The sequence below is a fragment of the Tinamus guttatus genome, unplaced genomic scaffold (assembly GCF_059628265.1).
Source record: "Tinamus guttatus ecotype Peru unplaced genomic scaffold, ASM5962826v1 Tinamus_guttatus_pri_ptg000330l, whole genome shotgun sequence".
Taxonomy (NCBI): Eukaryota; Metazoa; Chordata; class Aves; order Tinamiformes; family Tinamidae; genus Tinamus; species Tinamus guttatus.
Window position 1 is genome coordinate 2,003,366 of NW_028288864.1, and position 18,074 is coordinate 2,021,439.

Here is an 18,074-nt window from a genome sequence, read left to right on the forward strand (position 1 = left end):
GGTCCTAGAGCCAGAAAGCCCAAGGCAACGTCAATCTGTTTGTTTGATCTCCTTTCTGGCTGATGCAAAATATGCCCTTCTGACATCCAAATGCAGAGATAGATGTCATTAAGTTTTCAACTTTGATCTGTTAAAGGAAATATAAGTAGCAGCCTGCAAGATCCTGTTCTGTTGAGGCCTTTTTTCCCCTCGCTCACGCAGACATGATCAACCAGCTGTAAAGAAGGAGCATTCCCTATACGCGCCCTGGGGAAGCGCCAGGCACATGGTAGGTGTCCGCCTGTCAGGAAGTCTCGGGGTACAGAAGAGTTCAGCACATTCTATCATAATGTCTTTAATTTGAGCCCCACACCAAAAAATAAACCAACCCTAGGTCAACAGCAGGTTTTTCCAATGGACTGAGGCCTGGGATGCAATGACCTAACACTTTCCATAAAGGTAGGCTGTTAATTTAGAAGGTATCTCCGCTTAGCACGAGCTGCCCTGCTAGTTCTTAATCACAGGCCGTTAAATTCACATGGCCTAAGGTGACCCTGCGGTTGGTGCCCTTAAACCATGCAAGGCAGCACACAGAGCCCTGCACTTCCCCACGCAGGGAGCCGGCGGGGGGAAAGTCTGTTCCCAGCGGGAGGCAACATAATAGGTGATGAAATGAACCCTACCTCCCACGGGACACATGGGAGAGGTGAAGCACGAGGAGAAAAACCACGCGGCGAAGCCAAGGCAGAACTTCACAGGTGGAATAAAGGAAGTGCCCCCGTTTCAGGGAGTCGGTCTGCTAGTAGTAAAACTGTGTACTCCGCACGCGGCAGCTGCCGGCTTCCCGGGACCAGGAAAACGCTGTTTTCCACAGGGTCAGACCCGGCTCCCCGTCACGCTGCGCGCCGTGCAGAGCGGCCGCAGCACATTGAGCACCGGGCCCTGCTGCCCTCGCCGGGGCTGCGCACGGGATCGGACACGCGGCGCCGGCTCTGACAAACTGGCCTGGATTCTCCGCATTGAAAACAATGATAAGCTCCATGTTGGGGAGTGTTTTTCTTTAAGTAATATGCCAGATGGTCTGGGGGTGTGGTTTCTAATTTTATGAAGGGGGTTATCAGTCATCTCTGCGCTACAATATAGCGACCAAATCTGTCAGAATACAAGAAAAACCTGCCCACTCTGACTTAGAGAACTTACTTTTCCAATTAAAAATATATACTTTGCATTGCAGGAGAGAAACTGGCTGTTCTCCCTTCATTTTCCACAGATTCTGCCTTGTTACTTGAGAATATCAGACATTTTCTGCATGCATGCCTGATCCTGCAAACTCTTCCCCTACAAGATCATTCTTAATTCCTGGGTCCACCCACTGAGTTGAAGCAGGGCTACTCACATGCACAAGGACTGGCAACATCGGGACTAAAGCAAGGGAGAAAATAATCCCTGGAGTGTTTTTATTCGGATCCTTGGTTTAAATCAGCATATGCTACAAAGCAGAAACACATCTACTGCACGAGCCCTCATTGAACTAACCCTTTTCCAAATGCAATTACAGCTGTAAGAAAACACATTTCAGAAATACCAGCCCGCCAGTGCAAACTGCAAAGCGTTTGATTTGCTAATCTGAGCATAGCATTAAATATAGAAAACAGGCCCAATCCTGTTTACTAAAGAAAACATGGTAATTTTAATGTTCGATTAGTCACACTGATAAGCCCTTCGCAAGAATTACTCATGACAGTCAAGACTGCAGGACCATGCCCAGAAAGCACAAAACGGGCAGCGAAGCCGGGCTGCTCTCTGCGAAGATCCCGTCCTGCCTGCGTAGCTCAAAACGCCCATGTGCAAGACCAGGGTGAAAGGCAGCCTGTTTCCATCTTATTTTTTAATACTGTTTTGAGTCCGTGTCTTAAGGCATTACTATTTCATGTTGAAATAGTGAAATATTCATGCGTCTTGTTTCTCTAATGGTTTCTAAACTGATGAACTGCACGAGAAGAGCAAACCGAAACGGTAAACTTGTGGCAGCCCTCTTTGGTGTCTGGTCATGCATCCTCCGGTAGTATTTGCTGTGGGGTAAATAATTACTTTCTGGAATAAATTTCTCTGATCTGCCACATCCACTAACGTATTCAGCTCCCGCCGCTGCTCCACTTGTCTGCTTGCTTCCCTTGCAATGGAGCCCTGTGAACTTTTGCTCCCCTTGCAAGTGGCATTTAAAAATGAAGCGTGTGCTTGTTACACTGGAGGGTTTGAAAAATAATGTATTCTGGTAGCTACCGAATGCAGGGGAAGAAACAAGCGGAAGAAGCAAGCGCTATTTTAAAATCCCAGCGCTCGGGTCCGGCCCTCCTGCAGCCACAGCCGTTCCCTGAGGTCACTGGGAAAAAGATTTTAGCGGCGGCGCACTTGTCTGCTCCGAAAGAGTCTTGAGTGGGGAAATACGCATTGCATTCCCCCCCGCTGTTGTGAAAGCTCCTTTAATTGCAATGATAAGCAATAATGATGAAGTACTGCTCTCCAAAAATAGGAAACCAATGCCAGCAAATCGGGTAATTAGCAGTTTGCCTCTATGGCGAAGTGTTGTGCAAGAGCGAAATATTCCCATTTCCAGTGTAATGGGAAGCTGCCTACTCCCTAATCGCGTGAAAATTGAAAGCTGCATCCGTAAAACACGTTCCCCGCTCAGGAATACGGCACTAAGCAAAAAAACAAAAATCGGCGAGTTAAACCCACGAAGGATCCTGCAGCCCTGAATGAAGGTGATTGAACCTGGCGCAGACTTTACAAAAATACACAGCATATGGTTTAAAGGGAGATGGCCCGGGCCCAACGCAAGCAAGAACTCATTCATTCTGCTCCATGTTTGTTCTCGGGAAGATGCAGGTTTCCCCTGGGCACATCAAAGGTGCCGGGTTTATTCTTTCTCAACGGAGAGACGAAAGCACCGGGAGCAAAGTGCATCAAGTGAAACCGAACGATAAGGAGCCCGGCTCCCCAGTGCTCCCGGAGCTGATTTACTGCTGCAACGATCTGTTTGAACTGCGCCTTCTCACTACACCCATTTGCATGCCTAATGATGCAGAAAATAACCCGCGCTATTTTTCTCCAGGAAAAAAAAAAAAAAAGCATATTTTTAAGAGTAAGCCTCATAGGCAGGCTCCTGCTTAAAATCAGCGCGGAGCGTTTATTTTCCTTCTAACAAAGCCCTGCTCTCGCAGAGACATTACTTCATTCATAAATATTGTTTCAAATATTTTAAATGCCTCTCGGACGGTAGTTGAAAGGCACGAGCGCGATGCGGGCGCCGCGGCGAAACCCCCGGGGCTGCGGCTGCTGCGCGGGGAGAGGCGCAGGGTCCCCCGCAGCCCCCAGGGGCGACCCCCGCGCCGGGGCCGGGGCCGCGGAGCCCCCCGCGGGGCGCGCAAGGAAGGAGGACGGGACTAATTTACCTACGGAGTCAATCTCCAGGAGGCGCTGCAGGTCGCGGATGCTGTGGATCTCGCTGTGCGCCAGCCGCTCGATGAGCTCCTGCGGGATCTCGGCCTCCTGCGGAGAGACGCGCACGGCCCGCGGGTCACCGCGCAGCCCCCGCGGGGACTGCGGGCAGCACCAGGCAGCGGGGCCCCCCCTCCGCCCCGCGGTACCGGAGCGCGCCCCGCTCAGCTGCGCCGCGGCCCGGCGCGGAGTTTGCGCCCCGCGCCCGCGGGGCTGAAGTTTTGCCCGAAGTTGCGCGCGGGCTGCGCGGGCGCGGGGCGCTCCCTGGCACTGCCGAGCCCCCCTCCCTACCCTGACGCGACCACCTGTAGCCTCCGCGGCCGCCGCTTGGAGCCCGACCCGCGCCCGCGCAGCCCGCGCGGAGCCGCCGCCGGGGCCGCATCCAGCGCGGCCGGCCCCGCCGCAGCTCCGCACCGGGGCGCGGAGCCCTGCGCTCCTCGCGCAGAGCCGCGCAGCCCGCGGCAGCGCAGCGAATATCACCCGTGCGCATGCATATAAATACACATAGATATGTATTTCTTTAAGCAGCCCCGCAGCGCAATGCGCGGTCATTCCCCTTCTGTGGCACGCATGAAATGGCAACTCGCTTTAGATACGTATGTAAATACAGCTATTTCTTGCCGCGGCCGCGCAGGGCGGGCGCAGCCGGGCGCGGAGGCGCCGCGGGGCCCCGCGCTGGCTCCGCGGCTCGCACCTACCTCGCCGAAGGTGCAGGACAGGTAGCCGAAGCCCAGCAGCAAAACGCAAGCCCAGGTCCTCATCGCGGGCGCTGCGGGCAGGGCGGCGAGGCGCGGCGGCGGGCGGGGGGCTGCGGGCCGGCTCCTGCCGCGCAGCGCTTCAGCACCATCCCCCGGGGGCGGCGCGGCGCGGGGGCGCGGGGCCGCTCCGCATGGGCGCCCGTCGCCGCGGCCTCGGGCCGGGCGGCGCCGCCGCGGGGTTTTTGTACGTTCCGCGCGCTCCTCGGCGCCGCGCGCGCGCTCCGCTCCTCTTGGCTCTTTGCACTAGACCAGCCGGTACTTCTGCATATTTGCTTAGATCAGACCGAAGTGAAACCCAAGGAGTCGATCCGGAGCGCAGCCGAAACGCCCATCACCTGTGTGGGGCGGCTCGCCCCCCCGGCCCCCCCGCGGCGGGCGGCGCTGGGGCCGCCCCCCCCGGGCGCCCGGCAGCGGCGCGGAGCCTCCGCGCGATTCGCCGCGTTTCCCCCTCCCCGCTGCGCTGCCCTCCGCCCTCTCCCCCTCCGCGAAAAAAAAAAAAGGAGGGGGGAGGGAATTAAAAATATAGATTAAAATTAAAAAAATATTTTTAAAAAGGAAAAAAAAAAAGGTCTTTATTGATACGGATCGCAGTGTTTCTCCTGCTGAGAATCGTCCCTCTTCCCTTCCCGCCTGGGGGGCGAGGTGAAAAATAATAATTGGTTACGGGTAAGAGCGGTGATAGATCGGAGCGATACTGCAAAGGTCTCGCCGGCTGCCTCGGTGCGGCTCCTTCCGCACTTTGCACGGGCGAAAAGCGAGGAGGAAAGAGGAAAAATATATATATATATCTATATAGATATAGGCATGAAGGTTTAAATCCGCAGGGGGCCGGAGGCGAGGAGCAGGTCCCGGCTTCGCGCTGGCCTGTGCGGAGCGGCGCGGGCGGCGCAGCCTTTAGCGCTGCGCGCTGCTTGCGCCTCCCCCGGCCCGGCCCCCGACACAAGGAGCGGCGGGGCCGCCGCTCCGGGGGCTCTGCCCGCCCGCGGGGGCGGCAGGGGAGGGAAAAATCATCATCAAATTCTCCTAATAATCGCTAAGAGGCGGCGCGGGGCCGCGGGGGGAGCAGCCCCGGCGCTCTGCGGCACCGGGGCGGCCGTGCCCTGCCCGCATCCACCTTGTGCCCCGCAAGGGCTCGCCCTGCTTGGCGGGGGCGCTTCGTGGTGATTATTATTTTTTTGTGGTGGGGGGGGGAGGAAGAAGCCCCCCCCACAAAAAAAAAAGAAAAACAGGGGGGTGCTGTTTTCTACCTTTTTTTTTTTTTTTTTTCCTAATTTGCCCTTACTATTGCAGCTCAGCCTTCATAGCACGGGAGAAAAAAAAAGAAAAAAAAAAACTTAAGAACACCTTCCCCCCCCAAAAAAAAAAATGCAGATGTGTGTGTGTGTGTATACACAGATACAGATATATAATAAACACGCGGGCAGCGGGGCGGCCGCCCTGCGCGCTGCGGCGCCTTGCGCGGGCGCGGGGCTCCCCGCCGCGGCCGCGGATCGCGGCGCCCCGGCCGCCCCCCCGGGAAATGCCCCGCGCACCCTGACATCTCCCTGAACTCATTGTCATTTAAATAACGGCCCTTTCTCAGCCAAACAAAGCACCTTAATAGCAGAGGCAAAGAATTCCGCTCATCTGAAAATCCAATAGCATTTAAGTGGATTAACTGCAATAACACAAGCGAGGAGTGATACTATCCTTCATGGAAGACAATAGACTGTAAATGCACAGCCAGGGAGACTTATCCTTTCATCTCTGAATTTCCTTCAGCATTTCAAAAGCGAATGCTTTCTAGAAGCCCTGGAGGGGTTTGCACGCTACTGGCTTGGACATGCTTCTAGGAAACAACCTGTGCTTTAATGGGCACTTTGCAATTGCATAGAAGTTCCCACCAAAACAGAAGTGGCCTTTCAAGTACGTTTTAATTCTCCCTCATGATGTCATGTAGGCTTACAGGGTGGTCTGCAGGACCACAAGGGGGGAGAGGAAAAAAAAATAAAAAAGGTGGGGGTTGAAAAGGGAGAAAAGGGAAAGAGATGTAAAAGATTTGGAAGCACTTTAAAAAGAGGAATGCTGCTTTTTTTTAAGCAGAAAATGCTGAGCCAGTGTGGAGCCATTCTCAAATGCCTTCTGATAAAAAAAAAAAAAAAAAGAAAGAAATAAAGAAAGGTTGGTTGGAGTGGCCCTTTGCAACAGACCCGCTCAGGCCAGCGGGGAAAGCCAGGGAGGGACCAGAGCATTCGGTAGTTGCCATCACTTTCTTTACTTGGGGGTTTACATCACAGAGGCAAAAAGTGATGACTTCAGTTAAAAAATGTCTGATCTGCACTTATCATTTGCTGGGGTTAAAGCAACAACTCCAATGGTCTGGGTTGTCATAGTAATAAAAATAATAATTACCAAACAGTGAAATAGATTCTGACAGTACCGGTCTCGCCGAGCGTTTACTTCTCGTTTCTCCCTTCATTGGCTAATGTGGATCTGGCACCGGCACTGCTGGGCATGTGTGTGGAGCTCCTCCAAGTGATAGCCCCCTACTAAACGTGCAGATAACTTCTACTGCGGCTATTGTTAAGGAGTCTTTGCAATTTGGATTTTTTCTTGCATTTCCCTCGATTTTATGGGAAACACACTGCCTCAGCATCTTTGTTAAATCTGTCATTGTTGAGCTCAGATAAGCATCTTTCCTCTGGGTCGAGTTACACTTGGAGCAGCTTTTAACATTAGACTGTTTATATGGATCATTGCAAATATTTGATAATAATGAAAAATATGTAAGATCCCCAAAGAGACCAAAGACCGGAGAACGTGAGTAAAATTCACACAAATTCTACACACAGCTTTATACTTGGGTTATCCCTCCACTTAGGAAACAAATTGTCTCCTTGGACGTCGGGTGATGTAAAAATGCATTTGCTCAAAGCTGTGAGAATTTTTAAAGGATTCAAAGATATATCCGCATGAAAAACACCGTACGGGAGAAATAAAAGCACTTTGCTTCTGCATGGCACCTTCCTACAGTCTACAGCTCCATTAGACCTGCGTGTGCCATACCTGAAATATCATATTCTATGCAAGACCCACCACGAGACATGTCAAAAGAGTGACAGGGTGGTATTTATAGGTTTAAAAGAAAATCAGCACAAATAGCAGAGCATCGGAAAATTATGTTTTGCTTTTTTTTTAAATGCAATTAAGAGGAGCAAGCAGGATAGTACTTGTCTAATTTAAAGGTGTTGCAAGCCCCTCAAATGCTAGGAGCTATGGGAGAACACTGCAGGTGGCCAAGAGGGAGGCTTTGCACAGCCCTTGGTGCAGGGGGCACGCGTTGAAGCCCCCTCAAACAGACTCAAAATGAAACGAATGCCCCTAACACACAGGTGGGTTCTGCAAGCGACCGGCAGCTGCCTTGGGAAAGGGGCACGGAGACATCCCAGATGTTCCAGGTGTGAGCAAAGCGCCGGCCAGGACTGCAAGCGCCGAACGCTCTTCGGGCAGGAAAACCAGGTTCTTCCTCAAAACTTGGCCCACAAAAAGCAACAAGACACAAGGAAAACAAGCAGGAGAGATGTTATTCCAGCTGTTACACCTACAAAGATCATTTCCTCCCTTTCCAGCTCTTCCTTTTGGATCCCTGCACTGGCTCCATGCTCCTGGCGGAGCTCTGTTTTCTTTGAAACTCTCCTCGGTGCCGCTCTCCAGCTGCTCTCCTGGTTGATCATTTTCAAATCATCATGAGATGCAGAATCCACCGCGGGTTTCGGTGAAGCGGAGGGATCCAAAAGGGCTCCGTGCAGCTACACATGAGGTAACTACGGCCCATTTGGCCCGTGTGGCTGAATAACCGCAAGAAAAGACGTTTTGGGAGATGGTTTCTCTGCTGGGAAGGGGACACCTCCTGCCTGGTGGATTTGTCTCTTAAAAATGGGCCATGTTTTCTCGGTAATCCTTGATTCACACACCTGAACACCTGTACTGGCTCCATTTAAGGTATACGAGGCTGTTAGACTTTGTAAATGAAATCAAAACTCTCCGTCTGTGCCATCCAGGGCCCCGTGCATGGGGGGCTCGTTTACCCCCAGCCACGCGGGTGTCAAACTCTGCTCCTTGGACTCAAACCAAAGCCGGGCGCAGCGCTCCCATGGAGACTCCCCAGGGTGCAACTCAGCCATGCGAGGCACCATAAAATTGGGATATTATTCCTCACTGTTTGCAACTTGGAAGCCTGTCGAGGCCTGGCTGTCTTAGGAAGCTCCCTCCAAGCTCCACCATGGTTTTCTTCCAAACAATTTGAGCTCCTCAAAGCTCAACCTTCGTGTTGCGGTACCCACGCAACCTGGTTGCTCCTGCAACACTGCACACTCGTCCCGGGAGGTTCCCTCCCACGTGGTAGGAGCTGCGGAGGACGACAGGCACATCCCGGCTCCACGGGATGCAGGAGATGCAGGGACCCACGGAGCGGGATGGCTAATTTGCTGCAGACTGCCGTCATTTGCAGCTGCTGTGACATTTCCTAATTGATTTGCTGACTCTTTTTGTCCCAGAAACCCAGATAAGAGGAAGGTGAAGGATTGTTTTGCTTTGTTTTGCTTTTTTTTTTTTCCCCCCAAAAAAAGCCTCGTGTAGAGCCTGGCCACGGGGAATGGCCCTTTAAGTGGTGCCTGTTTAACTGCAGCCCGAGCTCCCCTGCACTCCAGCGCTTTCCATAAACAGCAAGTCATCCTGCCAGGGGAGGGAGAGCATGATAAATAATCCTGTTATCCAGGCGGCTGCCTGAAACTGGGAAAAGGCAACAGAAAGTGGCGACTGCGAGGCCATGACAGCAATTCCAAGGAGTGGGTTGTGTTGCTGCGGTTATTTTGGGCGAGAAGAAAACCCAAAAGGAGTAAGGTGAGCAGAAAAGGTTTGGAAACGTTAAGGAGGAAGCTGAGAGATGAGAGAGGAGCTTCCAGGGCATCCCGGCCTGTGTCCCAGCCGGCCTGGGGCTCCAGCAGGGCAGCCGGAGGAGGCCAAGCCATCGCTCCTGGCCGTGCCCTGCACACTTCCCATGGGGAAACATGAAAAAGGGAACACTGAAGACATCAGCCTGCTGCTTGCATGAAAGGGATCGGCTCCATCTCGCTCCAGTTCGGCGCCTCAGTGCACGAGACTCCTGTGAAGGCAAATGGGAATTCCACGTGGTGGGATGAGGAGGCAGTAGGTGCCTTCGTACACACTGCAAAATCACATGAGCGCGCGCGCCTTTCCTGCCAAGCCAGCAGGTGGTTTTCACATCAGGCCGTATATTAACACACTCCCACGTGTGTCTGGCTGCATCTGCTGCATTCGGGCTCCCCGGGCAGTGACCTGGCTGCGCTGCCGGCCGGTGCCAACCGCTCTATCCGCATCCCGGCTGGCACGATTGGCCGCTGCCCTGAGCGGCACCCAGGGTTAGCGCTCGGCTTTACTGAAGGCAGCGATAAAACTGCCTCAGGGTCTTCTACTGCAAGAGTCTTCCGCTGTAATTACAAAAACTTTGGAAATATCCCGCGGCCGTTCAGGACCTGGGAAGGGCCAAATGGGAATTTGGCTACTGAAGGATCCTATCGAAGGATTTCGGACCTACCTCCCTAGCCTCCTTTGTTTATGTAAGGTGTAAACGATGTAGAAATCCAAATATCCGAGCTAGCGCGGCATGAGTTTCCATTGCCCGGGCTCCTGGCGTGTTGTCCAGGTCCTTCCCGGGGTTTTGCTCCCAGGCTGCCGTGGCCAAGGTCGGGTTTCCTGCTGTGCCCTCAGGGCACACGACACCCTCAAACGCAGCAGCAGCCGGCGGGTCTTAATCACGGCTTAATCACGTCCCCCGGGGCCGTGCGGTGTCTGTGCAGATTACTCAGGCCCAGCTTCCCGAGGGACGCAGGGGCCAGGTGCAAGCGCAGCCGGGATCCAGCCCGGCGCCGAGGACCATGACTAACAAGGAGCACCGAGTGGGCTACTGACTTCATCCCGTGGGCCATTTCTTTCCCCGGCACGAAGCAGCTCCACCCTTTCCACCTCGTGGCTCGCGGGGTTTCCCCCACCTCTCGGCTGACTTTCCTCTCTGATCTCATAACCACGTCTTGGCCTGCGGGCCGCGCTCGGGGCTGGCTGCGTCCTTGCTGCTGGAATGGTCTCCAGCGCCCCGGAGCCGCCGGCCCCCACGGATGCCACCAGCAAACACGGGCCGCGAGGCCGATCTTGCACCGCGTCCTGCGGTTCTCAGCTTCACGGCGGCGTAACTCGAACGGGCTGTCGGTTTTCTTTGCAGCACCATCACGCCAGGACGAGGCCTTGGCATTCGCAGCGTTCGAGCAAGATAAAATAGCGACGGGGAGCCAGATGGCACAGGAGACTGGGAATCATTGAGGGAGCCTTTAACTTCTACGTCACTGCCTCGAAACACGTCTCTGACCTGCAGTGAACTTCATGGTGTCGGTCCAATTCCTAACGCACGTGTGGGCATGCCGGGAGAGCCTCCCTCCTGAGACACGGCCTGCCCGCGCTGCGAGGCCCAGGAGGTCCGCGGTGCTCCCAGGGAGCGCAGTCCCACCGCGGCGCTCGCTGGGCCACCTTCCATGGGGAATACGCTTCCCTGTCCTCCAAATCTTGCAAGCCGCTTTGCAAATATCTCCCAGAGATGGTAGCTCTGCATCCGCGGAGCTCTGACCCGGCTCCGTGTGTCCTGGCCCCACAAAGGGCTCCATGAGGCACAGGGATTTTCACCAAAGCATGGCACAAAGCTAAGGAGTGGATGCGAAGCCCACGTCCAGCGTGTCCCAAGGAGGAAAACAGGATGAGAGCAACCCCCGGCCATGCACACAAGAGCCATGAAGCCGTGCTAGATCCAGTTACAATTTCTTGTGCTCCGCTCTTCCTTCCGATAGTTGTTTTCTCATTTAGCTATAAATGAAGAAAAAAAGAAGCAGGTGCCAGAGAAGAGGCCATTGCACATGGCAGAGGAGAAAAGCCGTCCCGACCTGCAGGTTTCCTTCAGCAGAGCCACAGCTGGCTCCTGCCGCCCGCCCGCGTCCCCAGCGCCGGGAGCTGCCGCGTGCCACGAGCCACCGCTTGGTTCATGTTCACGGATCGGGCTGTGACCCCGAGCTGGCTTCTCCCTTCACATTCCTCCCACTCGGCTCTGCCCACACGTCCACAAAGCCTTGCAAAGAAAAGCAACTGGGGGGGAAAAAAAAGCAGCAGAAGAAGCCTCCTTTTCGCAACAAAACGCCCCACTCTCTGCAGGCATCTCCTCCCGCGTGTGGTGTCCCCAGGTTGGGGTGGCCGGGGAGCGCCCAGGCCCCCCGTGGCACCCTAGGCTGCCCTGTCCTCCTCATCCTGGGGTTCACGGCCCCGCGATGCCTCAACCCTCCAGCATCTGCCCTGATCCATCCCTGCACCTTCTGCCAGGCTGCCGCAGGAGGTAACGTGGCCCACAGGGCATCCTGCTCCGGCTCTAGCAGCCAGGAACCCCTCCATGCAAAGCCCTTCTTTCATATATATATATGTATATAAAATATGTACATATACGTATATCTGGGATGTCCTCGGAGGGTGGCAGCCACACGAACATGCGGGTGGGTGTTGCGCTTTGCATTCGCCCTCGTGAGTTCATGCCAGAAACATTTGCAAGTTCAGCTGCTTTGCAGGATTTCTCTCTCCCCCTCTCCCGCTCCCTTTCACGGCTATTTATTGAGCCTGATAAATGTGTCCTGCTCCTTGTCCCCATCCTGCCGCTTGTCCCTGCCCGGTGCTCGCTTCTCTCCTTGCAGCCCCTTGGTTTTTATCGTGCCCCTTGTCCTGCCCCGAATTCTTAAGGATCAGGGCTTTGGGCTGCCAGCTCCAGGCGGGACTTGCAGCCAGATCAAAATAAATTATGTCATGCTCGTTCTGTTATCAAGCCTTCCCTTTAGCCTCTATTTTCAGCAGCTATTTTGGGATGATTAATAATTTACAGTGGGGCTTGGCAAAGCAATGGTTAAGGGACAAAGCTGATCTGATTCAGGAGTTCTCTGGACAGAAGCAGTTTTATAAAGGCTTAGAAATGCTATTTTTTTCTTTAGGAAAGGAGTGGATTTTTTTTTTTAAGTGTTGTGAGAACAGGAATGTTTCTTTTTTAGCCAATTCCACATACTTTTTGTTATAGGAGAAGATGTGGTCTGAGGGTTTTAGCAGAGGCTAAAACAGGGGAGAACTGGATCTATTTTGGTGGTGTATCAAGTGGATAGGAAATAATTGAAAACGCTCCATTAAAGATGAGTTTAGCAGCAGCCCGTGGCGAGGCCCAGACAGCGCTCGCCGTACCTGCACGGCACCCGCTCCATCTCTGCAGCCAAAACACAACCCTTGATCCCCCCTCCTGGGAACGGAGGTTTCACACGTATTTCTGTTGCTAAAAAAAGAAGCATTTTGGCACCCACGGGTTGTTGCGATTTCTGAGCGAGGATGGGAGTTGGACAGACACGTCTGGCCTAGGATGGTGTCGAGCGTAAGGGGCAGCGTGACGCTTGGCTGCGTCGGCAGTGCACCAAATAACCCATGCCAAACACCAAATAACCCATGCCAAACACCAAATAACCTGCCCTGCACACCAAATAACCCATGCCAAACCCCAATAACCTGCCCTGTACACTGAACAACCCATGCCCAACACCGAACAACCTGCTCTATACACCGAATATTCCATGCCAAACACCAAATAACCCACGCTGTACACGGAATAGCCCACGCCAGCAGCCCCACGGAGGACAACCAGCCCTCGCTCGCCCTTGGCCAGGCACAGGGGTGGCCTGGCAGCCTCGCTGCTAATGCTGGGTGGGACCCGAAGCAGATTAAAAAGCGGAGGCCAGAACTTTATTTAGATGAATCTGCTAATGCCAAAGGATCGCATTTGGCAGCGACATAAGGAGAGTTCTCATCGCTTTGTGTTTCTGTTTTTCTTTCCCTTTAATAATCTAGTTTTGTCGGTCGGCGTGTGGAGCCTGGGCGCTGATAATCCCCCCCGGATCATACCCTAATCCTGCCCCATGGAAACCCACGTGTGCAGCAAGCACCTTCTGCCCAGCCACCCCTCTGGGGCTGCAATGGGGCTCCAGAGGGTAACGGGCAGCGCAGGGTCACCCAAGGAGCTGCTGGAGAGCGATGGACATTTTTATGAGAACTTCTGAAGTTCAGAAACATGAGACAAGCCAGGCAGAGCTGCAGCTATCAGAATGTGAAACATTGTGATGGTTGCAAGGAAGAAACTCATGATTTTTCCTGAACACTTCCACCCCTAGTGGGAATTTTCTCCGGAAGGGCTAAATCAGAAGGACCTTTTGTACAGCAGAACAAATTGGTGGATATTTTATCCTACTAGATTCTCCATAAGACATTATGAACTCCCTCAGGAGATTAGCTAACATGGTTTATTATGAGTTTACATAGCACCAAAGAGGAAAACCTGAAGGTATCTGAGAGCTTTAACACAAACATCCAATGCCAGTGAGTTAAGACACTAATAGACTCGAAAAGTAGCAACCATGGGCCAAAGATGGTGCTGATGGAACTGTTACTATCAGTGGAGTTACCCTGAGGCTGGACTTGCCCCAGGAAACTCAAGCAAGGGAGCGGGTTAACTTCTAAGCAACTCGGACTGAATGAAAATTGGGGATTTATTGGTAAGGTCAGCAATAAAATCACGAGTCCTTTACAGAGGAAACAGGATTCATTTCTAAAGGGCTAAGAATGGAGCCGTTACGAGATTTATGGGGCTAAGGTGATGAGACAGAGGTCGGCTAATAACCTTTCAGATCTGAGACAGAGCAAATCTGCCCCGCGCTCGCCCGCCGCCTGTTCAGGGTGCGCGCGCCCTGTTTGGAAAACAAGGCCCTTTCTGTCCCCGCTCCAACAGAAGCAACAAAATAACATTACTTGTTAGGGAAATGCCAAAACATAAAAAGATAATTGAAACATTCAGGCTGGCAATAAATGGGGATAAAGGCAATAAATCTTGAAAGTGCACCGAGTTATCTACAGAAGGAGTTGCTAGTGCTGCTCTCCAGCCACCCTCTTGCCAGCGCAGCGAGGCTCCCTTGTTGACTGTCCAGCTAGAGATTATTTCTCGCCCAAGGCCACAACCTGGCGATAGGCAAAAAGGGACGCGGTCACGTGAATTCAGAGAAGATATGTGTCCCTGCTGCTGTCCCTTGTTTTCCCCTCATAATCCGGGAGGTTTGGGGCTCTACGTGACAGTGCAAATGGCTGCAGGTGGAGCTGGGCTTGCTGATGCTGCGGGTACAGACACCGGCTGCTTGGGCCCCGCAGGATGCGAGCAGGGTGACTTCGGGGGGAGGACACGGAGGCTGTTACGGACCCCAGGGCGATTTCGGGGGAAGGACACGTGGGCTGTTAAGGACCCCAGTGCGGCTGCGCCGCTCGGTCACAGCGTGTCCATGTCCCCTGAGGGGCACAGGCCCCACCGGGAGCCCCTGGATACCAGCGGAGGGCGACAAGGCCGCAGGCCTGTGTGGCCTCCATGGGGCTTTCTCTTGATGTCACTTGTGATCCCTAGAGACTGAATTTCTTTTGGCAGTGCTAAAGTCAACTGCAATGGTCAGGGAACTCCCATAACTCGGCAGGGCACCCACCTCCTCGCCCTCCGAGGCCTCTCGCCCTCCGCGGGCGCGCGCTCCGCTGCCGGCATCGCTCTGCCGTGCTGGACATGGGACGCTTCTCCTCAGCTTCCTGGTGGGACATGGACCCCAGGCACCACGTGAGCCTGAGGACAGTGATCCTCTCCTTTCGGAAGCAGGATCTGCCCTTTGGCTTGATTTGGGGTTCCTGAAACACCTTCAGGATTCCAAAATGCTTGACCAGCGGGGAAGAAGGAGGGTAGCAATATCTCTTCCCACATTTCTCTCCCCTATCTGTTGACGGGCCTCATCCTGCAAGCACTACTGTGACAAAACTGAAGCTAGAACAGCAAGGAAGAGATTTTTCCAATGCAGTTCCAAGCCGGGCAATAAGCACCGAGCAGCCAGTTGCTAACAGTTCTGTTCTCATCCAAAACAGACCAGACGCTTCACGGAGACCTGTTTCCTCCAGGGTGCTGGTACGGCTCCTTCCACAGAACCCTCCAGAGTGCGGTCTCCAGACATCGCTAACAAAAACAGCAGCTTGTTACGTACACGCTGTTCTGGCAGGAATCACCTCTCCTGTAAAACCCAGCCCTTTCCTTCTGTGTTACAGCAACTTTTCTGCAATTTTAATTTTATCCCCGTCCGGCTCAGGCTGCAGGCACTAACGCGGCGCGCGCAGCCGCCTGCTCTACCTTCGGCTGGACAGCGCGGATCAGATGGCACCCGGATAGTTTCAGCATGAATCACACCCTGCCTGTGCAACCAGCATTCCCATAACCCAAATCTATCAAAAAGAACATAAACCACATCAGAAGCCAGTTCTCGGATGCTCGTTTGCTAAGACTTTGGAAATCTCTTATATTAAACAGATTGTCTCTTTATAGGACAGTGAAGCTACCCTAATTATACACAGGGTGGGAAGGGACAATCTTCCATCTGGAAAGGCTGTTGAGTTTTTTTTCCTGGCTTCCTAAAAAGCCGTTGTGTTGTAAACGGAGCATTCCTGCGCTGGCCTGGTAGACACAACAGTGCGCGCGGCCCGTCCGGAGGCGCGAGGGCGGCTGCGCTCCGCGGGGCCGGTTCCGGGGATACTCGGAGCGCGACGCGCTGCCAACGCGGCCAGGGCTGCTCCTCAGGAACGCAGCTTCCCCCGGATCACTGGCTTCCCAAGGGATGAGTTCGCATCCCCACCGTGTTTCATGGCACCTTTCCTCTTCGACCTTTTAATCCCCTCTGCTGCCGAGCTCCCTGCTAATTCCTGGCATTCCCACCGCTCATCTCCCTGCTTACGTTTCAAATTTGGGGATTAAATGTAGGAGCTTTCACATAGCCAATGTACTGGGCTCGCAGGAGCACCAATGGGGTCCTAAGATGCTCCAGGGCATCTCAGGTTTCCTGAGATAGGGCAAAAACCCTGGATTGCCGGGAAGATGAACCACCTGCTTCCAAAGGCTGCCTCCTCAATCTGGAATCACCTGGTCAGAAGCAGGAACAAACTCACTGCGCTGAACATCGCTGGGTGAAAACCCAGAATATTCAACAGCATCCATCAAATGCCCTCTGCTTACAAACCAGATACTCACACTGGGTTTTCTAGATGTGGAATAAATTGTAATAGGCACAAGGTGCTAACAGTAAATCGGATCTTTTGGGGAAGATCTCACGGCCCTGTCGTGATCAGCTCTCAGTTGTATTTCCTACCGGTAGCTAGTGACTCACCAGAGCTCCCTTCGCCTCCAAGCAATAAAGTATTTAATTTCTGTTTGTGTTCAGACTCTGTTCCATGCTATTGTAGGGCTGAGCTGCCTGAAAGTCACACTTTGGTGAGGATACGGCTATTTCAAAAGGTTTTACATTACTTAAAGGTGGCAAATGGCAAAATAAAACCATTGTTGCAAATATCATCTGAAGCTAATCTTAATCTAATCCATAGTCAATATTTATCCACAGTATAAAAGTGGTTGGATTTGTTTACAGTTCAAAATTGTTGGAGAGAGGATTCCATGTAGATTAGGCAGCTAATCTGCTGTAATCTGCTTAAAAAGCCACCGGAATGGCTTTCCTTTCACTGAATCATGTCAGCCCGAGCGCGCGATGACGGCAGATACAGGACGATTCAAACACAAAAGGGCATTTACCTTGTGGGCACTCACAGGACATTGCTCGCATTGCACCGCGGCCATAAATTTCCTCTCGTGCCTTGAAGGAGGGACAGCTGCAGTGACGGGTTCAGTCTGCAGCGTGTCGGGCTCCTCCACCCGCCTCCTGGCTGCTGCGTTTGAACTCCATGGCCTGAGGATAACCCATCCTTGATGAGGCACCTGGAAGTGCTTTCACAGATATCGTCCTTTCTGGCTTTATTCTCTTTTATTTCGCTCCCACGTAAGGGAGATCCGTGTGAGCTGCATGCTCCAGAGTTAATAGGGGAAGCACCGCACCCTTTCCTGAGGTGTCTAAATTTGAGGCTGATCGGAAAGTTACCCATTAGCCACAACACAACTTGACTTGCAAAGAGATTATGAGAAAAGCAGGAAAAAGATTTTCAAGGCTCACCGGACCCAAGGAGGTCTCTGTATGGGCCAGGTTCACACAGGCGCTACAGATGCATCTCCTCCATGCAGGGCTGCAACACTCTCCCCCTCGGACCCTTCACAGTCCAAGGAGGTGGGAGGAAAGTGCAAGCAGGAAGGAAACCCAAGGACCAGGCCTTGAGCTCCCAGCGCTGGTAACAAGACTAATTTCACAGGTGCCTGAGATCGTGTGAACGGTGATGAAACCCTCCTATGCTGATGTTCTCCTGCCCATCACCTGTGCCGCCCCCAAAAAAAGGCATTAGCTTTTGGCCACTGGGCAATTACTACTTTTTTATTCTCCCCATCGCACATCCCCGAGTGCCGGTAGATTTTTCAGTGTGGGTCTCTCTGAATAATACATTCATGCTCCGTCCTTCCCCCACGCCGTCCTCAGCGAGGCCTTCACGAGCTGAACACAGTGGCTCAGCTCCAGCGCGCGCAGCTGCCGTCACTGCTGCAATTCTTTTGCCTTGAGAAAAAGCATATACAATTTAATATGCTCCTGGTACAACAGCTTTTCTGTAGCTGGGGAGGCGGGTTTGTTTATGGCTATTTTGATAGGGCAGTTTTCATCCAGACACAGGTTCGGCGGCATCTCCCCGCTCGGACAAGGGCGCCTTTGTTGGGCTCCTTCTCAT

At 53.3% G+C, this 18,074-nt stretch overlaps 1 protein-coding gene across 6 annotated transcripts in view; it reads right to left on the bottom strand.

Annotated features, from left to right (window-relative positions):
• The window catches only part of PDGFA (platelet derived growth factor subunit A), a 31,732-nt gene extending 27,402 nt beyond the window's left edge, over positions 1-4,330 (bottom strand). For 2 of the 6 annotated variants that reach the window (XR_015913640.1, XM_088529446.1), the window contains exons 1-2: positions 4,179-4,329; positions 3,435-3,531 (exon numbers count right to left, since the gene is read on the bottom strand). Coding sequence is in view for 4 of the 6 variants with exons in the window: in XM_088529446.1 (XP_088385572.1) it covers positions 3,435-3,531; positions 4,179-4,241 (160 nt within the window). In the remaining 2 variants the exon portion in view is untranslated. Of the gene's footprint in view, positions 1-3,434; positions 3,532-4,178 lie in introns of all 6 variants that reach the window. The other 4 variants (XM_088529444.1, XM_088529445.1, XR_015913641.1 and 1 more) reach the window with 3 other exon arrangements.
• Between the last annotated feature and the right edge of the window lie 13,744 nt (positions 4,331-18,074).